This window comes from Lycium barbarum, chromosome 2, assembly GCF_019175385.1.
Source record: "Lycium barbarum isolate Lr01 chromosome 2, ASM1917538v2, whole genome shotgun sequence".
Classification (NCBI taxonomy): domain Eukaryota; kingdom Viridiplantae; phylum Streptophyta; class Magnoliopsida; order Solanales; family Solanaceae; genus Lycium; species Lycium barbarum.
Genome location: NC_083338.1, coordinates 139,511,802 through 139,536,119, shown reverse-complemented (window position 1 = coordinate 139,536,119; position 24,318 = coordinate 139,511,802). Strand labels below are relative to the sequence as shown.

The 24,318-nt window shown below is 34.9% G+C and overlaps 2 protein-coding genes across 30 annotated transcripts; both read right to left on the bottom strand.

Annotated features, from left to right (window-relative positions):
- Window positions 1–1,495: 1,495 nt before the first annotated feature.
- LOC132627594 (uncharacterized) lies at window positions 1,496–12,402 on the bottom strand. Of its 27 annotated transcripts, none has more exons than XM_060343010.1 (6): window positions 12,027–12,402; window positions 8,742–8,825; window positions 7,391–7,501; window positions 4,615–4,708; window positions 3,492–3,579; window positions 1,496–2,203 (listed from the first exon to the last, which is right to left on the bottom strand). In XM_060343010.1, the coding sequence occupies exons 1-5, from the start codon at window positions 12,041–12,043 to the stop codon at window positions 3,493–3,495; spliced, it is 393 nt and encodes a 130-aa protein (XP_060198993.1). In that variant the 5' UTR covers window positions 12,044–12,402; the 3' UTR covers window positions 1,496–2,203; window position 3,492. The 27 variants fall into 27 exon arrangements, 11 of the variants coding, with proteins under 11 accessions (XP_060198993.1, XP_060198995.1, XP_060198991.1 ...); XR_009577914.1 differs by having other exon boundaries at window positions 1,510–2,203; window positions 3,492–3,659; XR_009577913.1 differs by lacking the exon at window positions 1,496–2,203 and adding an exon at window positions 3,067–3,332 and having other exon boundaries at window positions 3,492–3,659.
- A 900-nt stretch (window positions 12,403–13,302) lies between these two features.
- On the bottom strand, window positions 13,303–23,470 carry LOC132627592 (uncharacterized). Of its 3 annotated transcripts, XM_060343004.1 has the most exons (8): window positions 23,186–23,456; window positions 18,845–18,923; window positions 15,243–15,503; window positions 15,050–15,148; window positions 14,692–14,733; window positions 14,382–14,511; window positions 13,542–13,643; window positions 13,303–13,442 (listed from the first exon to the last, which is right to left on the bottom strand). In XM_060343004.1, the coding sequence occupies exons 1-8, from the start codon at window positions 23,224–23,226 to the stop codon at window positions 13,369–13,371; spliced, it is 828 nt and encodes a 275-aa protein (XP_060198987.1). In that variant the 5' UTR covers window positions 23,227–23,456; the 3' UTR covers window positions 13,303–13,368. The 3 variants fall into 3 exon arrangements, with proteins under 3 accessions (XP_060198987.1, XP_060198988.1, XP_060198990.1); XM_060343005.1 differs by lacking the exons at window positions 18,845–18,923; window positions 23,186–23,456 and adding an exon at window positions 15,767–15,901; XM_060343007.1 differs by lacking the exon at window positions 13,303–13,442 and having other exon boundaries at window positions 13,537–13,674; window positions 23,186–23,470.
- Between the last annotated feature and the right edge of the window lie 848 nt (window positions 23,471–24,318).

Below are 24,318 nucleotides of genomic sequence, written 5' to 3'. Positions count from 1 at the left end.
CTTGAATAAAAAAATTATTTTCTTCTTTCCCCTATTTCTAAAAAGAAATTTGTTTGTCCACTATAGAAGACATGAATTATATTTACTTAGATTTCTTGTCATGCTTGCGTGTGATGGATCATGTGAACGAGTAAGATGTTGTCCTTTTGTTTTAAGAAAGAAATAGAAATATAACAAACGCTTTCTTGGAAAAGTTGGCATGAACTTGAAATTCACTATACAAACAAAAGCGGAAGCCTAATTTTTGACTTAAGTGATATACTCATTTGAATGCCTATCCACCCCACCTGAGAGTGAGCAGGGTGGGGATTTAGTGGGCGGGCCATGATTTTATCAAGAGGATTTAAAATTTAAAGAAGTAAAATATACGAAAAGATTAAGGAGATTCAACATCTATTACGTATAAAGACCGAACCGAAAATTTTAGTTTATGATAACATTGATATATATATACAATATAATTATCCAACGAATAAGGTTCAGATAAATCCCCCTGCGCCTCTCTGGCTCCGCCTTGGGTGGGGTTATTCTCTCATATTATAGTCACATGAATTGGTTTGACAAGCAAAGGTCTCTAACCTAGATGTTACCAAACATCACATGATAAAGAAAAGACTCAGAAGACAAAAGGCCAACTCATAAGGTAAGCATCAATATTGTGTGTCTCTGTGTGTGCTTTTGTTTTTGTTTCTTTGTATGTTTTTATCTATCTATTTATTTATTTAGTTTCCCCTAATGATTTCCTGCGACTTCAGAAAACATGTTTACTTCCGAATACATGAATCCTTGTGGTTTCTTAAAAAGATTAGTTGTACAAAGAAAACAGCCTATAATGTCAACAAGTTATTGCTCTAGAAGGCCTATTTGTAATTGTATGCATGACCTAACTCGACACTTTCTAAAGTTTTACTCACTTTTTCAATTGTGACTCTGATGTTGTTAAGGTAATATCTCACTTAGGGGTCATTTGGTAGCGTGTATAAAAATAATACTTCTATTAATAATATTGAGATTGGTTATACTGACATTATTTTTTGTCGATTATTTGGATTGTTGTATTAAATAACATGTATTACATATTTTCTAAATAGTACTGAATAGGCATAGTATTGTTAATGGCATGGTTTACTATATAGTATAAGAATAGTACTTAATAGGGTGTATAATTAATATAGTTATTAGTTATACATAGGTTGAAAACACTACCAAATAAGAGATTAAATAATATCAAAACTAATACCAATATTATTTTCTCTAATACCTCCTTAAACTCACTTCCCAGCTGCAGGAATTAGGAAAAAGTGGTTTAACATTGAAATTAAAAGCTCAATTTGTAATTTTATTTGCAGTTTTCTTTTTGGACTATCTACGAGATACTAAGTTATAATTAATTGTAAAGAAAATGGTAAACATACGACAATCCTTTCAGAGGGAACCACACTTTCCAAGTTCTGCAAGTGAGGAACTTTGAGGGGAGTAATCTCAAATAAACAAAATAAAAAAGTCTCAAATAAAACCTAGAAAATGGCTCGAGATATTACCAAGTTAAATCAATTGACTTGACACAAAATGGCACCATGCGATGTGTAGTAGAATCAGTCCTTAAAGACAAGAGCCACTGATGTTCAAAGAAAAAAACTAGTGTCACACCACACTTGGTTGAAATTATTTTGATTCGTGACTACTTAGCTAACTCTTTGCAGGTCCAATCAGGTATTTTATTCTGGTCTAGCCATATTCTCAGCCCTCAGGTACACACTATACCTGCAAATTCTTGGGCGGGCCAGTTTCTATGCTCCCTCTCAATGACACGTGTAAAAGAAATCATGAATTCATCTAGTCAATGGTTTGCAATTTGAATTTTTTTTGGTGGGGTAGGGGTCGATGGGTTTCCTCAAACGCGAATCTTGAGCGAGTTTTGCGGCTTACATTCAACTCGAACTATATCTATAAATGCAAAACTGAAATATATACATTCAATAAGTTCATAATCATTCTGAACTCACTAACTCTAAATTCTGGATTGGCCTTTGTATTTCCTCATATAATAAACTCCTAATTTCCTCATGGGTTGATTAAATCAAATCTATAATAAAAGTTCGTAACTATGAAAGGTTCAAGATTCAGTCATATTGAGGTAACGTTGGTCAATGCCAGTGATGGTCTCCAAAAAATCACTCTAATTCTTTTTCTTTTCTCTTTCCTATAAAGAAAAGACGAAAAAAAAAGTTTAATCCCAACATGTTCACCCACTACTGAAATGATAAACACAAAGCACAGCCTCTAAAAACTCATTGATGATATAAAACTTTGAGCAAAGATGATGCATTGATTTCGAGTGAGAAAAAGAAGGGAATCTTCTAATCATTTCAACTTTAGAACTCAAAAGAAAGTAAAAGAAAACTTCTCCCTCCCCCCAACTTTCCCTTTAGTACTTGTCATTCTCTGATGTATAAATGTATGGTGCAGTGGCTTTCAATTCCAATTCTAATCCACAAAAATAACCTGAAAATTGAAAAATCTGCAGATATCTTTAAATAATTCTTTCAAGGAGAATGAAAACATATCCTCTGGAGAAAAAAGTGGTCTGGTCACTCTCCATCAAGATGGCCTTTCAGAAAAAGGAAAGAATCAAAGTTTTGAGGTTCAAGTGGTCAAAAAAACTTTGAAAAGAAATCCCTCAAGTATTTTCTTGGTGGTCCCAATTCAGCCTTACACTCTTTTAAATTTCAAGTAATTGCGATATGTACAAACATACAATATTAATCAACAAGAATCTATAAAAGAAACACTCCCAAAATTCTTAGCTATAGGTCTACCTAGTTGAAATGATGTTAAGCATAGCCAGAATCTTGATCAAATACATGCAAGGCTTTGCTTTCAAGCTTTTTTTATATGTACCATATTCTTGACTAAAAAATGTATAATCACCAAGTCAAACTTTAATTAGTGCACATCTCTAGAACCTAGAGTATAGTAGAGTATGGAGTCATTACTTAGAAGAGGAACAAATATGTCATATCCTCCTTGAGCCATCCATCCCACTCAAACCAACCAAAGAAGAAATGATTTAATTAAAGTACTAAACAAGCAAACATAATAGCAAGTCTACATCATCCACATGGGGCAATTTCTAAAGAAGTGAAACAAGAAAGTGAAAAATTCATCATGTTTTGATCCGTTAACCATGACCAAGCAACATTATGCAATCAATAATTTGCCTTTCGGTTTAGTCTATAAAAACATGATTGCCCGATAACTATCTCCAGGATGGTTTGAACTAAGCATCAGAGTTAATGACGACACACTGATGCTGGCGACTCCAAATTGTCCTACATAATCAGCTTATTTACAAAAGGAACAATCGTCATGAAGCATTTAAATATTTTCTTATCAAACTCTGCATATTCAAAGACTTATATAACTCCTTTGAAAAAGAAAAAGAGGACTTATCTAACTCAATTATGAAGTGAATAGAACAAAAAATTTACCCTAGGAACTCCATGTTGTCTCCCTTTCACTGAAACATCTCTCGACATGCAAGATGATGACATACAATTTAACCCGAGGAAACATTGTCTGCAACTCCCACCTCAAATGCATCAGACAACATAGATCTTGATGCCACTCTGTTGAATTTAGCATCTATATTCTTGTTTCTGTTGTACAAGAGAGTTCACCCATAACATGGAGATGCAAATAGAAACTTTAAGATGATCTCAAATTTAAAAATAGACAAATAAATATAATAACTCCTCCTCAATCCCAAACAAGTCGGGGTCAGCTATATGAATACTCACGGACCACGTTACTCGATATAAACCCATCTCAGGCCAATATGATACAAAATAATCACAGAAAAATAAAAAGTACAAGAAGTTCATTATATTCTATGAACATAAAATACATTCGTAAGGGTAAACAACTCCTAGAAAAGCATAGGACGTAGAGTAGAAGTGTTAATATGATCAAAACATATTCTCAACTAATAGGTATCACCTATACAGATCTTTTTCTTTCATTGTGTCCTATTTTTCGCTAAATCTGCATGGATCCCAAGAGATTGTAGGTCTTTTGAGACAACTTCATTCCAAGTGATTTTAGGCCTACCTCGTTCCCTTTTAAGACCTTCGCTCACCATGGTTTCACATGATATATTGACCCGCGCCTATGGTGGTTGACATAAGACATGACCAAATCATCTCAAGCGACCTTATCTTATTTTATCCTCGATGTGTGCTACTTGAACCTTCATGCGAATGTGACCGCTTTAATTTTGTCTAGTCTTGTATGACCGCACATCTTACATTATATTCTTTGAGCATGCACTACTTGAGGAACATTGATTTTAGTTAACAGTGGACATATTCACGAATGATGCAGAAGTCATTTGTGATTTAGGAGAAGATGCTCAGCCACAATCAGTATTGATGAATTTCTGTCCATCACCTTATGTACCTACCCCCATGTAAACACGTAATTATACCTACGTATATGCAGTATGCACAAATCAAATTTTGAAAGATAACACAACTTTATCAATCACCATAGTGTACACTTGCCTTTACAAATAGTAGAAGTCAAGTCATAAAAGAAAAGGATAGTCGACATTACATGTTCATTCCGAATGCCGACAATACCAGTCAGGAAGTTAATTGATTTATTCTCCCACTTGCAAATTGGCAGCCTCCTCAAAATGACATAATACCTGAAATGCGTAGAATTTAAAACCAAATCTTTATCAAGGCTGAGAGTTCCACTTTGGGGGGATTCTTACCTATTGCAAGCAATCCAAAATTTCATAAGGCTCTAAAGAAAGAAAGAACTGTATAAAACCAGCAGTAGATATTCATAAATAATAAAACTAGTCTCTAAGGCTGAAAAAACTTTTCACTGATGTGGATCTAAATAGCTTGGAAGTGAAAAAGTTACCTCAGTGAATCCAGGCTATCTATTCTCTACTTGTTCTTACAAGTGGTGGTTTACATTGTCTTGTGGTAGACTGGTAGTTATCCAACCCTCTAGCCATTAAACATAATACTGACTGTAAATTTTCTAAATACTACAAATGATGCATCTAATTAGCTGCAATAAAATACTGATACCTCATACGACTCTTACTACAAAGGAATTTAGAGTGCAAAGGCAGGTAGAATATGTAGATACTGAAATATTTTATAATTAATTCATGACATGTAGGACTCTCGGAAATCTATTATGAACTTTATCAAAATAAAAATGTATCCTATTTGCTCTTTTTCTTTTTATTTTCTTCTTAATTGCAACACCTTCTGTAACATCCCGTAAATCCGAATTAGGTATGAATGTATGAATCTAGTATAAAGGTGATATTTTAGCTATACGAATCTATTTGGGATGAACTCGGGTGATAAACAGTCGTTTTGAAGTCAAACAAAAAAGTGAAGGTCTTAAGGCCTTCTAAATTCGTCTAAGTCTAGGATAGTCTGTACTTATGGCCTGTTTTCGGGTACTTGCGTTAGGAATTTATGAAAACTTCCTTCTTGAAAGTTGTAGCCCTTTGAAATACCTTTCCAACGGTATTATGGGGGTCAAGGGGACATCTGTACAAAAAGTTATGGCCATTTTACTGAAGGAGTACAGAGCAGTCCGTTCACTGATCATGTTATACGAACTACTTATACAGCCCATAAAATTTTATACGGACCGTATAAGTCGTCCGTACTTCACGAAACCTCAATCCGACGTTCTGTTTTGTGCCATGATAAAATATGGTCATATTATACGGACCGCGTAACTTTATACGGACCGTATAATATGTCCATATAATTTCCGCCTCACTTTTGTATAAATTCAAGCCTTGAGTTCTTTTATTTAATTATTCACAATTCCAAGCCCTACCAACAATCCAAAACATCAAGGTAAGTCAATCCAAACCCTTCCAACTCAATTCTAACATATACTCTAATAATCTAAGCAAGAAATCATTGTTCCTAAACTAGGGTTTTCAAGAAAACTCATCTCAAGGTTCAAGAATTCAAGATTTTGGAAATCTTCTTCAAAGTTAAAATCTTTAATTCAAGTTTGGAGCATTACTAGGTATGTAGAGTTACTATCTACGTGTGGGAACATCATCGTTCTTCCCCACGCCTCATAATCCATAAATTATGATTCTTTACAAAAACTAGGGTTTCTATACCATGCTCATGATAACCGTAGGTCTATGTCCATGATTATATTATGTATGAATTGTTATAGTTCCATCATTGAGTTCTTAATATTTCTTTATGATTATTAAGAATCGTCCGCAATCTATGAAAACCCCATATATCTCATTCCATGGGTTCATGCATGCTAGTTTATTATATTATGCTATTTTCAAGAAAATACTATACATGTTTTACAAGTTCATGCAAGCAAGCTATAATTTATGATATCCATGTACCAGCAAGCTATATTCATGAAAACCATGGGCAGCAAGTGCCACTTATTTTACATGTTCATGTTTTTGGGAGTTGCTTTAATTACCGACAAGGGCTTTAGATAGCCTAAAACTACGTAGCCACCGTAGGATGAGGATCGCTCCACTCATGTCCCGGACGATCTCTCATAATGACTGGATCCTTTCATATTTTATTAAATCTCATGTTCCCTGGCAAGGACCGAGTGTTCTGCTGGCGGAATGCATGCACCAGACCATGGATCGGTTATAAGTTATTGCTCTCCCTACTTATGATATTTTTACCATGTTATATATATGTATGTATTCATGTTCATGACCAGGTTTCAGTTTCACTTCTTATCATTATTATTTTATGTCTCATGTTATTTCATTCAGTTGCTTTATATACCAATACATTCAAAGTGCTGACGTCCCCTTTCTATTGCTTGGGGGCCTGCATTTCATGATGCAGGTACTGATTTACAGGACGACGTATGTGCTTAGTAGGACAGCACTCGTATCAGCTTATTGGTGAGCCCCATCTCATTCGGGGTTTAGTCAACTCTTTGTTTTATAATTAGTTATGCATCTAAGGTATGTTGGGGGCCTTGTCCCAGCAAGCATGTTTTCCGGTCAGACTCATGATAGAGATTTCATAGACTAGACAAGTCAGTTATGTTATGTCAGACTTTCGGAGTCGTATAGCCATTTTTTGGCTCAAACAAGTATTTTTATTAAGTATTATGACTTATTACGTTTTATAAAGGCTCATCATGCATTCACGTTATATTCCGCTCATGTTATGCCTCATGATGATTCAACAAGCCATGTGGTTCGCTCGGTCACATGCAGTAAGGCACCGAGTGCCGTGTTTCGCCCAGGCCATGATTCGGGGCGTGACACCTTCTATGGTTATATTTTACACACATCAACCCTTTGCATAAGACTGATATTATCTTAAAATCTTACCAAATCTGTTTTATGAATATGTTTGCCCCACTTGATGAAAATTCTAGATCCACGCCTAGTTTATTTCTTCTCCTTTTTGCAGTTCTGTTCCACGTACATTTGTCAACAAACCTGGTGACATTGCACTTAACAGGTTTAAATCTCATTTTCCTTAAAAGCTAGCCAATTTTTCATAATTATCAACTAAATCAGGAAAAAAAATCTACAGCTATTAGTTTCAATGATTATCCCTCTAAGGGTTCATTTCATGTGGTGAGAAGATAATATGTGTATTGATATGCAACTGTATTATGATCTTGGGATTATTAGTATAGTTGATTCTGCTAGATTAGAGATGGGATAATGGTGTATAAAGTACCGGCTTGTTATGGGATTTATTATTAGTACAGCTGACTATTTAGTTTTCTAGATTACAGATAGATACATGGTGTATAAAGCACTAGCTTGCGATTGGATTTACTTGTATCTGTTATTGTCTCTGCAATATATTTTGACCAGTTAAACAACGTGAAAGTAGTAAACTTATTAATTTGGAATTGTCTCCGAATAAAGCAGTACACTAAAAGTAGATAGTCTGCATCAAAGTATAATTTTCCGCAAAAGACGCCCACTCTTCTATACAAACAAGAACCTCATGGGTGCAAACAAGAAACTAGAAAAGAGGCTATTCCTCAACATGTATACAGTCATTTTTGGCTCTATCCGAAGCTCTCCCCGCTCCTAACAATATGAAGGTGAAAGCTGAGTAGCAAAAGAGTAATTGCAAGTGTGTAAGTGGCATCCAAATGACAGCTAAGTGGCTCTAAGACCTTCTCCAGCACCTTGCAACCCCATCTTTAATTACCCTCAACCTTTGCATGCAATTCTTCCCCATCTTATTGCATATTTTCCAGCCCCATTACTGAACCAGGAAGAAGACAGGAATGAAAATGGGTAAGGCAAACAGAAAGGTTGCTAGAAGTAGGGAGCAGAATTTTGGAGTACATGAGTGGTTGCAATGTCTGGTGAAGGATTATGAAGGATATGAGGGATGGGTATAGGCAAAAGGGGGTGGAAGACTGGAACCTATGGGGTTCTTAAAGATTGGTTTATGATAGTACTGATTACTGAAAGGGCCAGATTGTCTCCTTTAAACAAATTAAAGAGCAGTCAAGTCCAATAATCCAGGGTTTGAAATTAAGCAATAACTTGATGACCAAAAGTGCAAGTTGTCCTTCTGAAAATTCTTTTATCAACACCTACCAATTGTCCCAGCTCAACTTGATCTAGTAGTTCAAAGTTATTTCTAGCTCCCTTTCTAACTGGATTCCTATAATGAGTAATCATTTAAAAGATAGACAACTGTACATACTTGTTACGTGCTCGAATTGTATCTTTTAAAATCATGATTTTTCGTTTCTGCTGAGACTCTTGAAGGGCACTTTTGAAGCTACATCTGCATTAAAAGGCTAATGTAATGAGAAGTTGGCATAACACTCATTCTTTCCTCCAGCTGAGAACGCATGAATGCTTTAGTCCATTTCTCAATTTTTCAAAACAAGAAATAGAAATGAAACACCAAGGTCACAGATGTTCTATATCTGCACTAATACTTGACGAAGCAAGATGTCATAATGCAATAAGAGACCACAAGAGAAGGAATAAGAGCATGCAGTGAATGGAGGACTAAGAAGACAAATTGCATGGAAAAAGCTCGCTCTACTCATATAAATTAAGGAATTAGGAGTACCCATATAGACACATTTTGCATAATTGTTTTTTATCAAACTACCAATGAAATGAAACATTTACGTTCATGAGATCAACAACCCGAGATCCATGAAACCAGAAACCTAGGGGAAAGTGTTTCTAGAACAAAGTGGACCTTGGTAGGACCAACAGTCCAAACTTGGTTGATTTATGCAATCTAGGTACGCAATGGATGCTTTAGAAGGTGAAATTATAGGTATGGAAGAATTTTTCCTAAACAAACAGGCCTAGATAACCAGCTCAGTCGTATTGCTGCCACTGCAGATCAGGCAAACAAAATCGGTAAAGTAGGCACAAAAATTTGCTTATCAAGCACAATATGAGCCAAAACCTTTTCTACTGTGGGTTCAGAATAACATGCATCACATGGAAAAACTAAGGACAAAGAACAAATGCCCTAGAATTATAGTATAAGATAGTTGAGTCAATATATTGGATTGCTGGTTGTGCATGCTGCATTCACTGTCACAAAAAATAACTGATGGAAGCCTTGTATGTAAGAATTTAATGCAGCAGAAACTGTTGAAATTGAAACTGGTATATTAGAATCATATGCGCAAAATGAGAACATGGATACGCAAGAAACAGGCACACACTTTGTTGACTGCCAATTCGTAATTAGCTCCGACCCTGAGGTATGATGATTTGAATTGAATGAACTACTCATTTCCAAATATTCAAACTGCTAGCTTTGGCCCTTCAAAAATATGTTTGTACATAAAAGGGTTTGTCTTTTGCCGCTTTGTAAATTTTTGATACACCTATGAGGTTCCAGTTAGTATAGATAGTTGTATGTCTTTCAAAAAGAACCATGTTTTTATAAGTTATATACTTTTGGGGTACCGCATCTGTTCCTGAAGATTTCCAATACGTTGATACAACCATCATCTTATTGTTATTTAAAAAGCAACAACACCTCAACTACTAGCTCTGAAATTTCATGCTTGCATAGAGACCTACTAGACAATATGAAAAATACTCAAAATGCCGTAGTCTTGCAGCTAACCAAAGCAAGAATTATTTATATTGTCGACGAATCGGGAACTAGTGATAGAAGATGTTGCAAGAAGTATCAAGTAGCATGGTAAACATCTGATCCATCACAGAGAAAGTAGCCAGTGTATTACTGAGAATTTTTAAAGAGTCATGTCATAATATTCCTCATCTTCACCTCCTAGTTGCTTCCTACTAAAGCTTTTTCTTTTTTAATGTTTTTCTTCTAAAGCTTACACAGTGCATTTGACTGTTTCAAAAAGAATAAGTGAAATTGAGGAGCATGTAAGAAAATACGAAAGAGAAGAAATTGTCAGTTGTTGTTGCTAAAAATTAAGTCTACACCATTTTAGCAAGCGTCTTTCAAACCTAAAACAATTTGCTAACAAACATATTAAGTTACACCAAAATGAGTTTTGTCAAAGGACTTGAAAATTGAAATAGTTTGAATCTCTCACCTTAACCTCTTGGCTTGAGGGCTCTTTAAGAAACATGCAGATGATAAGCTCAAAATCTTGCTTAAACCGAGTAATAACCAATGTAAATATAGCTCATGGACATGCAAGGGGTGGGGTGAAGTAGGGGACCATTATTGAATTTAGTGATAGAGATTAGGAAAAGAAACCGAGGTGAGCAAATCGAAACTACGACAGCTACACTCTAGGTCAAGCTGGAATGGGAGCCAGTTAGTTAAATTTGAATGTAGATTTCGGTTTGGTGAGACCATTTTCAGTTAACATAGGAAATTGCCAGATAGAACATAAGAAGCATCGGACATGTGTTGCAGAAGGTGATGGGCATAGGCTTGCAAATATGGAGTAATTCGCCATGGGAAGAGTCAGAAACTTAGAATTATGTAACTATTGTTAGCTTAAAAGTAATACAGTATCATGCAAATATAGGCAGCAAGTGATAATTTGCAGGGCTTTAGAAATGCAGTAGTTCTAATAAACATTGAGGATTTTTAGAAGATCCTTCCTCTAGGACTATATTGAGTTATTCACGGCTGGGAAAGGTAACAACAATCACACCTCGATCCCAAACAAGTTAAGGTCGGCTATATGAATTCTCTATATCCATTCCTTTGGATTTGGGCTGTTTCACTCTACCAATCAATTGTTTGTCTTAAAGACAAATTAGATATTCTCCAATTCTTTCACCTATCCCTACACTGTCATACATTTTCTAAACAAATTCAAAAGACTCTTATCAAATACTTGATCTTTTTTCTTTTATAACTGTGGTGTCTGGGCAAGCTTGTGCACAACCTTAACTAATTTCACGGGATACCTGCCACCTCCCACCAGTGACTCTGTCCTAGAGGCGAATCTAGGATTTCTAGAACATGGTTGCACCACTAAAATGGGAGGAACAAAAAAGGTATTTAGGGGGATTCGATCCCTAATCCTTGGATAAATAACTCAGCATTCAACTAAGTGCACCATTCAACCCTTTTGGACCATGAGTGCCAACAGATAATATTGGATCAATTCTAGAAAAAATGTCCATAAAATATCTATTTTTGCTGAGGCGATCATGGGTTCACGTGCCCCCTTTTTTACGCCTAAATGCTCTGTCCACCGCGACTAGGACAGATGAGAAGAAATCAACTAATGTTTTGTCAATTTGAACCTCAGACCTCATGGTTCTCGACCCACTTCATTGACCACTAGGCCGCACCCTTGGGTGCTTATCAAATACTTTGATCAATACAGAAGACTCTTTTAAGTCCTTTTAACAAACAAAGCTACCCATCCCCCAGCACCACACAAAAACACATACATACACACAGAAGGGGAAATTCAACTAAGTTGTGGGCATTGCCATTAGTGATTTACATTAGTGAAAGCGTGAAATAGAATGCCATTATAGAACGGTTGAACAAAGGAAGTACCTTGAGCCTAGCAGCATTGCACCTCACGCGGTAAAGTGGGTATGTTTCTTTTCAACTTCTTTTTTGGCTTTCCACTTTATTGCATAAGACTACTTATAGGATGAGAAGTGGCAATTGAGCCCTCGTAAGTATTGCATAACTTAGGCCCAGTTTGTTCACAGATACAAAAAAAAAAAAATTGAAGTTGGAGTTGTATTTGGCCATAGTTTTTGAAATTGTAGTTTTTGGTGAAATGTGATTATAAAAAAGTGAAGAAAATTTGAAAAACAAGTCTTTTGAGTTTTTGATATTCCGGAATACAACTTCAAGTTGTATTCGGAATTTTTATGGCCAAACGCTGATTCCAGAAAAAAGTTAAATTTTTTTATGGCCAAAGGGCACCTTAATTTAATTTAGAGTATTGAAAAAATATAGTTCAAAAGAAACATGGATATTCAATTTTAAATAGCAGAAGAGTAATGTATTATTCGTACTAAAATAGTCATGTATGTCCTTCAAAAGATTATAAGACGAATTACATTTCTGATATTTCTTTGAAAATCCATATAAAAACGTCAAGTTTGAGACATTAATCCTATCTTTCACGGACAAATTCATATTGAAAGAAATAGTCAAGGTGCGAGCATCATTATTGAGAAAAATCAAAGTGGATTGATTGAGTTTGCTAAAGATTTCCCATTAACATATGTACTACAGTACTAGGATGCATTCTTATTTGCTTACCATTTCTTCTTTACTTTCAAGAGACGTAAATAAGCCTTCTCCATTTTAATTTAAACGATCAATCTCTTGTATATATTTGTGAAAAGAATGACGTTTCTTGCCATCTATAGCGTTGTTGACTTTTCCTTCTTAAACATTGACCCTTTTGATTAAATCTCTAGAATCTATATACTAAAATACAGTGAAATGATCCACTAATAAGAAATAACTTTCTTTTTCCCATTCGAACACAACTTGGTAGGAAGCGTTGCCTTCGAAGGAAAAAAAAAAAAGATCTGATTATCAATATGTTACATGTAAGACAGTAAGAGAGTGCCTATTGGTCAATGTGATGTATACAGCCAATATTTCACTTTGAGTTTAAGCAAATAATGGAAAATGAACCAAGATTCTCTTTAACCAAAAGAAATACATCAAGGATCTAAAATAATCGAATGCACCGCTGTAAATACAATAGCATGGCGATAGTTCTGTAACCTTTCTAATAAGGCCTAATATTTTTCTTCCAACGGCGTAAAACACTAATTATTAGAAGAAATTTATTTTTAAAAAATAAAAAAAAAAAGAGGAAAAAATTATTTCCCAAACGAGGAGCTACTCCAAAAAGAAGAAGGTTTTATCAAACTTGTTCACTTGCTAATTCTGCTTGCACCTTCTCAATGAAACTAATCATGGACTCTAATCCTTTCTCATCTGAAAAAAGAAAGAAGATGGTATTTATCAATATTGTTAAACAACATTGAATATAACATTAAATGAAGTTGAGTTTATAAAAAAATTTCAGAGGCTTACCAAATCTTGGTATAGTGTGGCCTCTAGGATGATGGATCGCCAGTGGATCAACATATGATTCCAAGAGTTCCATCCCATACTTCTTTAGGTAGTCTCGCTCACCTAAAAATATCCATTAATAGCCCCTGAATACCTATTCTCCATTGTTGTTTTTATCCACAATCAATCAGGGAAAAAAAAACGTTTTTCTTTTTCCTTTGTTCTTTAAACTGCTTTGGTGTGTGGGTGGTCCATGATTACGATTTTAAAATCTTTTTAATTTGTTTTTTTAATGTACCAAACAAAAGTGAGAGCGGTCCATGAATAGTAGGGAAACGGATGATAAAAGGGGAGGGACTTTGATGGGAATAAAACTTTGCACCTAAGTGATAAGTGGGAAGAACGTTTTTAAGGCTGCACATATTTTTCCTGAGTTTAACTTCAATATATTGATAGTGTGAAAAATTAAATTTTACATCTTATTAGAACACTTAAAAAATCATTACAGTAACTGTCCATAATAAGTGATTGATAGTCTGAAAACAAGAGATGTAACTTGTGCTTAAAAAAAGATTAGGTGTATATAATTAGATCAGAATTTTTTACATGTTGTTGGCTATAGTAACATGTTGAAGTTCGGCAACTAAACCCCGCAGTCTGCATTTTTCAGCTAATACAAGTTTAATAAGTCAATTAAAAAAACTCATAACTGCAACTATTGATTATGGTGGCTCGTCATTCTTCTGACTATCAGTATCACATCCAGTTTATAGAGCTAGCTTGAATCATACTACCGTGTACTTTAAAACAACCAAAGAAAAAAACATACACGTATTGATAATTTGTAGGGACAGAAAGTACCTAAGAAGTGAACGGAGGGGCATGTAATTGCTGATGAATAAGCTTTTTCAGCCAGTGGTTTATTCTGCAATTTTGCACCACTAATTATTATAAGATATTTTATTTTGGGCACCTTCGTAAGTCCCACTCCCTGCCAAGATCACACCATATAATCATCAATAACCATCATAAGCTAATAATAATATTATTATGATTCAAATTGTGACATATTGATCACTAACGGTCTCTCGAGACGATCAACATTTTTATTTTACACACAAAAGAAGACATCAACGATATGGGGAAAACATTTCTAATGCCTAGTCTTTACCTTGTCCTGCAACCCAGGCAATGCTCCAGAGAGAATTGCCCCCTGAATTGTATCATAAGAGAAAGATACTCAGAATCAGATTGTGCAAATTTTCTATAAAGATACATGTATCACAAATTGGAAAGTGAAAAAAGAAAAGGAAAAGTACTTAAAAGAGTCAACTGTCAAAGTCATTCAGAATCAAGAAGAAATGCAGAAAAGGAAGAGGAGAGAAAAATTATATGGTAACTTCTTAAAATAGATTTTTCCCTCAAACAAAATCAATATCGAATTCTTCCAAAATAAACCCAAAAAAACTGTACCAAATTTATATCCAAACATCCAATAAAGAAAAAGGGAAAAAGGAAATTAAACATACCTGGGAGAAACCAAGAAGACCGTCGAAAGGTCCATGCTTAATCATGCATTCTTCTATGTATGCAAGACAATTATCAAAATTCTGATACTCTTTGGAATCCTGTATCGAAAAACAACAAACAGTTTATAAAATAAAGTAAAAATAAAAGTCATTTTCTTTTCTTTCGAAGTTGGTAAGAACTTAAGGCTGCAACCTTATTGAACTGGTACCATTCGTAATACGGAGGGTCAAAGATTCCCTCAACTTCAGATTTGCCTTGAGAGGGGAAAGGTGCATCAACAAATGCAAGATCCAATTTTTCCACAACTTGAGTTGGCCATTTATCAAGAATTTGTTTCTTCAGAATTGCACCACTTGTTCGAAATCCATGAAGGCAAAGAAATCTGGGTTTCCTCTGATTGATGTTGTTGTTGGTCATGGCAGTACCTTCAATTTCCATGGTGGCTTGTGACATCTGGAAAGGGATATTCATGTGAATGAGTGAGGTGATGTTCTTTTGTTTTAAGAAAAAGAACAAAATTGGCTATACAAACAAAAGCAGAAGCCTAATTTTTGACTCAAGTGATATACTTATTTGAATACCTCTTCACCCCACCTGGAGTGAGGGTAGGGTCAGTGGTGATATCAGGATTAAGAGGGTTCACAGTATTAGAAAATAAACACACGATGCAAGGAAATTCAATATTTGCTACATATACATAAAGAAAAACTTTTGACCTTATATATACAGTGTAATTTTTCGCCGATGAATTCAAATAAACCCCTTGCACCAGTAGTGAATCTAGAACATAGTTTATGGATTCACGGAAATCCAATAGCTTTTGCGTAGACCCTGAATTTTATTAAGAAATCCATTATATATCTACAAATATGTGACTGTGAACTCAATTAATATTGTAAATTACTTTTGGATAGCTATAGGAATCTATAAACTTCAAATTTTGAATCGTTACGTCTCTCTAGCTCTGCCCCGTGTGGGTCTATTCTCTCATATTCTAGTCACATGAATTGGTTTGACAAGCAAAAGGCTCTAATGAATATGAAGTTCGAGAAGAAGACAGTTCAAAGGGTAGCTTAAACTTCAATTATTTTCATTAATACATTTGTCTCATTGTGATGAAGAGGTATATACACCACTCATACATGTGGTCCTAGTATTTCACAAGGCCAACAAACAGAAGTGTGTGAACTATTGCATGGCCACGAGTTACTCTTATGCTTCTGGTGAATTGGATGTTGCAGTATTAATCCATTTTGAGGACCTAGATGCATGCATCCAGGAATCTTTCTGAGATCCTTTCCATGGGCATATTTAACTGCTACAATCTTCTGATGGAATCACAGTTAATTAGGCCTCTGGAACACTTTTTCTTCCGGCAGTACTGTAATTCTTTCTTTCGTTTCTCTACTTATATTCAATCATTGTTCTTTCTCTCCCATTTGCTTCAGCAATTACCTAAAATTAAATGAGTAAATGTCTCGAAAGGCAACCCATGTGAAAAATTATGTAGGAAAAGTCATTCCATTTTATTTTGTATTAATAAAATAACTCAACCTAGGCTTTTTCTCTTATAAAATCACTCAACCAAATTTTGCACAAGAAAATATGACATGGCAAAATAAATTAATTTTTATGCCATATAGACATGGGCCCCACATATAAAACAAAATTAAAGAAGATCCATATCTTACACCCAACTCACCCACCAACAAATCAAAATGGATCTTCATCTAAATCGAGTATTATTTCAGCAGATCTCATGATTATTCAATTTGGAACAACTGGTGATAGTATCATCTTTGTAGTTTTCTGCCCTTCGATTATCTGTTACTATTTGTTGTCTCTTGTACTTCGTTTATCGTATTAGTTTGCTGCAGTTATTGTTACTTTTCTTCATAATGCTTATTTATATTATTTTGCCATGGCTTCTTTGCTTTCGTCAATTCTTATCTGACCGTTTTTGTCATGTTTTTTCTTGAGACGGGGGTCTTTTGGAAACAGCCTCTCCACCCCCAAGGTAGCGTTAAGGTCTGCATACACTCTACCCTCCCCAGACCCCACTAGTGAGATTACACTCGGTATGTTGTTGGTGGTGATTATGAAAACTCATCTATGTAGGAAACCCAAGCTTTCTTTTCAGTTTTGTTTTATTGCGAGGGGGTTGAGGTTAAGCTTCAGAGGACTATACTGAAATCGCGATACTAGATTATGCAGTATTGGTTGAAGTATATGTTATTTCGATAACATCTATAAAGGTACAAGTGAAATATAAACATAAAAGAAAACTATCTCTCCTTCAACTAATGACCTAAATCGATCTTTGTGCCCAAAGATACTATTAGTTGTTAAATTATTGATGAGGAGACGAGTTCAAGGATTTTATTAGACGTTATCATCATAAACATCAGCAATAAGCCAGTAAAACATTCTTCCATGTAAATGGGGTAGAGGAACCAAGTATAAATACTTGGTGTTTTAGAGAAGTGATAATCTCAACCCCCTCCCAATGAAACAAAACCAAAAAGAAAGCTTGGTTTTCCTACAAAGATGAGTTTTCATAATCACCGGCTGTTCCAAATTGAATAATCCTGTTAAAATAATAAAGGCTTTAGATGAAGACCCATTTTGATTTGTGGGTGGATGGGTCGGGTGTAAGATATGGGTCTTCTGTAATTTTGTTTTATTTGTGGGATTCATGTTTACATGGCATAAAAATTAATTTATTTTGCCATGTCAGATTTTTTTATAACAAATTTGGTTGAGTGATTTTATAAAAGAATAGTCCTAAGTTGAGTAATTTTTTTGATACAAAACAAAATTGAAAGTCTTTAGCTACATAATTCCTCATAGTTGAGTGACCTTTTGAGATATTTACTCAAAATTAAATTGAAAAAAAAGAATAGCTCAAATTAATCTTTGTGAGGAAGACAATATTTAACAACATCCTGGCATGTTTGGTAAATTATCAGAGAGTGGTGTATGGTTTGATGCACCATATTTAACAATATGGAGGAGAGAACTGAGTAACAAAAGAGTAATCACCACTCACCATTGAGTAATTGGCTCTAAGACCTTCCCCTGCACCTTGCAACCCGATATTTAATTACACCTCAACCTTTGCATGCAAATCTTCCCCATATTGCACGTGCTGCAGCCCCATTTCTGAACCAGGGGGAAGGCAGGAAAGAAATGCAGTGTGCAAGGCAGACGGCAAAATTGCTAGAAGTAGGAAGCAGAGTTTAGGAGTACCATAAGGGATTACAAGATAAGATGAAGGATTATCAAGGATATAAGGGATTGAGCAAAAGAAAAAGGGGCTGGAAGACTCCGGAACCTATGGGATTGTTAAAGATTGGTTGATTACATCACTGGAAAGACCAAATTGTCTCCTTTTAAATAAATTAAACATCAGCCACGCGCAATAATCCAGGGAAAATTGAAATTAGCAATAACTTGAAGAGCAAAAGTGCAAGTATTCCTAAAAATTTTCTTATCAACACCTACAAATTGTACCAGCTCAACTAGATCTTGTAGTTGAAAACTATTTCTAATTCCCTTTTAATTGAAGGGGAGCATTGGTGTAACCAGTAAAGTTGCTGCCATGTGATCAGGAGGTCACGGGTTGAAGCCGTGGAAACAGTCTCTTGCAGAAATATAGGATAAGGTTGTGTATCATAGACCCTTGTGGTCCGGCCCTTCCCCGGACCGGGGAGCTTAGTGCACCGGGCTACCCTTTTCTAACTGAATTCTTATAGTAAAGAGTAGTCATTTAAAGGATGGAGAAGCATACATACTTGTGCTGGATTTGTAGTTTTCAAAATGGTGACTTTAGTTTTATGCTGAGACTCCTGAAGGGCACCTTTGGAGCTACATCTGCATTAAAAAGCAAATGTTCTTAATCGGACCAAAGGGAAGTTGGTAGACCACTTGAAGACTTGAACCACCAAGGAATCAGATGTTTATATCTGCATTAATACTTGTCCAAGGAAGAGATCATAATATTTGTAAGAGACCACAAGAGGAGAAAATAGAGCAAGCATGAATGAAGGACTAGAGACAAGTTGCATACAGAGTAAACCTACCATACTCATAATTTAGGAGTCCACATATAGCCACATTTTGCGTAAAATTTTGATCAAATTACCAATGAAAAACACACATCACACACACACAGAGAGAGAGAGTCTAGTGGGAAGAATTCTGGAGCCAAGTTGACTGGGGTTGGACCAACAGTCTAAACTTGGTTGATTTATGCAATGTATGAGAGCAATGGATACTTTAGAAAGTGAAATATAATTATGAAAAAGTTTTTTTCCTAGACCAACTAGGCCAGATAACCAGCCCAATCCTATTGTTGTAACTGGAAATTAGACAGTTCAGGGTTTGTCATTGTAACTGGAAATTAGACAGTTCAGGGTTTGTCATAGTGTTGGTGAACAATAATTGTTGACCAAAATGGGTAAATGGAGACAAAAAACAAAAAACAAAAAATTGCGCATCAAGCACAATATGAGCCAAAACCTTTTCTACCGTGGGTTCAGCATAGCATGCATCACATGTATAACTGAGGACAAAGAGCAAATGCCTTAAGATTTTATTATAGAATAGTCGAGTCAATAGATTGGATTGCTGGATGTGCGTGTTGTATTCACTTTCACAAAAAATAACTGATAGAATCCTTCTCTATATGAATTTAAGGAAGCAGAAGCTGTTGAAATTGAAACTGGATATTAGAATCATATGCACGAAATGAGGACATGGATATTCAAGAAAACATGCACACACTTTATTGACTGCCAATTACCTAAGTGGCCTCAACCTTAGGGTATATTAATTTGGCAAGGAATTCTTTGTTGAATTGACTGAATTACTCGTTTGTCCCAATAGGCAGCTGCTAGCTTTGGCCCCCTTCAAAGATATGTTTGTACATATAAGGGTTTGTCTTTTGTTCCTGGTAAATTTTGGTACATCAATGAGGTTCCAGTTAGTATAGATGGTTGTATGTCCTTCATAGAGAACCATGTTTTTGTACAGGTTCTCTAGTTTTTGCATACCATTTCTATACATACAGATTTCCCTACATTGATACAATTATTATATCATTCTTTTTTGAAAAACAACAACATTCAACTAGTTCTGAAATTCCATGCTTGGAAGGAGACCTACTAGACAATATGAATATAATTCAAAATGTCAATCCTGCAGCAAAGCCAAAGCCAGAATTATTTTTATTGTGCGACAAATTGGAAACTAGTGATAGACGACATTGCAACAAGCATCAACTAGCAGGATAAACATCGGACCCATCACAGAGAAAGTAGCCTGTATATTACTGCTTTACTGAGAATTTAAACAGTAATACTCCCTTCATTTCAATTTGTTTGTCTTTTTTTTTTTTTTTTTTTGAGAAACTGGTACTGTTTTCAATTTGTTTATCGTACTTTCCTTTTTAGTCTGTTTAAAAAAGAATGCATCTTTCCTTTTTTTGGCAACTCTTTAATTTTAAATTTTCACATGGCATGTTTAAAACCACAAGATTAAAGGACATTTTGGTAGATTCTACATATCTTTAGTTAAGATTCAAAAGTCTTCTTTACTTTCTTAAACTTTGTGCCAAGTCAAAACCAGACAAACAAATTGAAACGGAGGGAGTATCATAATATTCCTCCTCTCCACATCCATATGAATCATTTAATCTTGTATCATAGGATTAAGATGCCTATTCTTACACAATGTTGAGCTCATAATTAAATGACCATAGAGCCTACATTCACATATCCACTAAAAGCAAAAGAAACACAACAAACAGTTGATTCCTACTAAGCTTTCTTTTTATATTTTTCTTCTACACTTGCATTTTGTGCTAGTTGACTATTTCAAAGAGCATACGTGAAATTGAGGAATATGAAAGAGAAGAAATTATCAGCTGCTGTTCTTGAAAGTCAGGTCTCGATCATTTCAGCATGAGTCTTTCAAACCAATAAGAATTTGCTAAGACATGGGGTGAAGTAAGGTAAGTGGTAAGTTATACCAATGAGTTTTGCTGAAGGACTTGAAATAGTCTGAATTTGATCTTAACCTCTTCGCTCGAGGGCTCTTTAAGAGACATGCTGATGATAAGCTCGAAATCTTTCTTAAACCAATTAACAACCAATGTGAATATAGCTTATGAACATGCAGGGGGTGGAGTGAGGTAGGGACCATTATTGAATTTAGTGATAGAGATTTGGAAAAGAAACTGTAAGGGAGGAAATCATAACTCCGACAACTACACCCTAGGTCAAGCTGGAATGAGAGCCAATTAGATAATTCGAATATAGATTTCGGTTTTGGAGAGACCATTTTCAGATAACATAGGAAATTGCCGGATAGAACAGAAGAAGCATCGTGCATGTTTTGCAGAAGCCGATGGGCATAGGCTTGCCAATATGGAGTAATTCGCCATGGGAAGTGTGGGAAGGTTTAGAAACTTAGAATTATGTAACTATTGCTAGCTTAAAAGTAATATCGTATCATGCAAATATGGGCAGCAACTGATAACTTGCAGGGCTTCAGCAATAGTTCTAATAAGAAGGAATTTTAGAATATCCTTCCTCTAGGACCTGTTCTCACAGCTGGGAAAGGTAACAACAACTACACCTCGAGCCCAAACTAGCTAAGGAGTAAGGTCCGCTATATGAATCCTCTATATACATTCCATTGTATTTGGGCCGTTTCATTCTACCACTCAATTCTTTGTCTTTTAAGACAAATTAGAGATTCTCTGAATCTTGCACCTATCCCTACACTGTCATAAGATCTCTAAACAAACTTAAAAGACTCTTATCAAATACGGGATCTAACATAAATCTGTGAATACCGACTATCTTAATCTAACCAGTCCATATTGCCTATATGGATTATTTGCTTTCTATCATGTTATGTTCTTCATAAAGTTCATACGGATTTCAAGAAATTGGAGGTCCATTGACACAACTTCCTTTTATGTGTTGTTAAGTCTACCTCGTGCCGTTTTATCACCTTCAATCATCATGATAATTCTAAAATGAAGTCCATTTCAACTTTCCTCTTAACAACACAATGTCCACCAGAAGCAAATTTGAACCACATGATGTACAGAAGACTCTTAAGTACTCTTAACAATCAAAGCTACTCCTCCCCTGCACCACACAAACAAAAACATACACACACACAAAAATGCACAGCCCCCTATTCGTTCATTTCACCTTAGTTGCTAATACTTGTGGGTATTACCATTATACAACGTTTCAATTTGTTTGATTGTAGTCTTAAACTAAACGGAAAAGGGCCAAAATTACCCCTGAACTTTGGGAAATAATTCATCCATACCCTTCGTTATACTTTAGGGTCAATTATACCCTTAACATTATACTATGGGGTCAATTATATCCTTATGTCTAACAGCTGGTACGTGGCATCGTACCAGCCCTTCAAAATTATTTTCCCCTCAAATAATTTTTTACCCACTAAAATAACCCAACCCGATCCGAATTTTTTTTTCCAGTCAAGGGGTAATGGGTTGGGTCTGTATCACTTTGGCTGGAAAAAAAAATTCGAATCGGGTCGGATTGGGTTATTTTAGTGGGTAAAAAATTATTTGAGGAAAAAATAATTTTGAAGGATTGAGATAATGTCACATGGCAGCTGTTAGACATAAGGGTATAATTGACCTCGTAGTATAACGGTAAGAGTATAATTAGCCCTAAAATATAACAAAGGGTATGATTGAACTATTTTTCAAAATTCAGGAGAAATTTTAGCCCTTTTCCGTAAATTAAATATTTGTAGAATGTAACTTTTAGGGATCCTTTGGCAGGAGAGATAGGATGGGATGGGATGGTATTATTAGTCCAATGGGATTAGAATTATCTCATATTTGGTTGGTAATTATCCCACCCAATTCTATTTATATGGGATAAAAAGTGGGATAAGTAATCCTATATACAGGTGGGATAAGTTATCCATCTTATCCCACCCAATCTCATTTACATGGGATAACTTATACATCTACCAAAAGCGGTTAAATATGTTATGTACAAAGTTTAAAAGAGGTAAAAAAAATCGAAAAAGTAAGACAAATAAATTAAAACGACGGAAAGGAAATTAAAAAGTACGTCGAGCCATAGTGCCACAGCCTAGCGGCATTGGAACTCATTACCCCTCACACAGTAAACGGGTTGCAGTTATGTTTCTCTTTAAAGAAAGATGCTTCTGACTTAATTGCAAAAGAGTACGTATACAACACAAGAAGTGTTAATTGAGCCCTTGTAACTTTAAGCAACTCGATAAATTGCGACTCTCAATACTTGGATTGAAATTCCAAATCAACCCACTGTGGTCGTTATTCCTTTTGAACGTGAATAGGGGATTCATTGCTCCTCTCGTCTTTTCGGGCAAATGCTATGTTTAATTATGCCCACCCACCTAGACAAGCTCGGAATTAATGCAGTCCAAAATCCTCTTTCATTGCACTATTCATTTAAGTCTCAAATTATTTTAGCTTGATATAATATAGATTTTTGAAAACTAATTATCTTTCAAATCAAATTTTAATATCAATAAATAACTCAATTTTTAGAATTTGAGTTTTTAATTACGATAATGATGACCTATATTAAAAAATTATATTTTACCATTTAAAGGAGTATTCTTGACTATAAATTAGATCCAAAAATATCAATTAATTATATGTATCCAATCAAATCCATCAAATTAGGTGAGTACATTAATAATGTCAATTAATTTCGTTTTTAAATTAATGCAAATAGAATTTTATTGTCAAGTGGCTTGTTCATATTACGTCGTTTGGCTTAATATCAAGCTAGACTATCCTCCTTTTGATATAACATAGATTTTTGAAAACTAATTATCTTTCAAATCAAATTTTAATATCAATCAATAACTCAATTTTTAGAAGATATCTTTGAGTTTTTAATTACGATAATGATAACCTATATTAAAAAAATTATATCTTACCATTCAAAGGAGTATTATTGATTATAAATTAGATCCAAAAATATCGATTAATTATATTTCTCCAATCAAATCCACCAAAGTAGGTGCATAATTTAATGATGTCAATTAATTTCTTTTAAATTAATACAAATAGAATTTGTTGTCAAGTAACTTGTTCATATTACGTAACTTGGCTTTATATCAAGCTAAACTGCCCTCATTTTAATATAGTAGAGATAGATATAGATGTGAACATTCAATTTTAATTAGAAGACTAACTCATTATTATTAG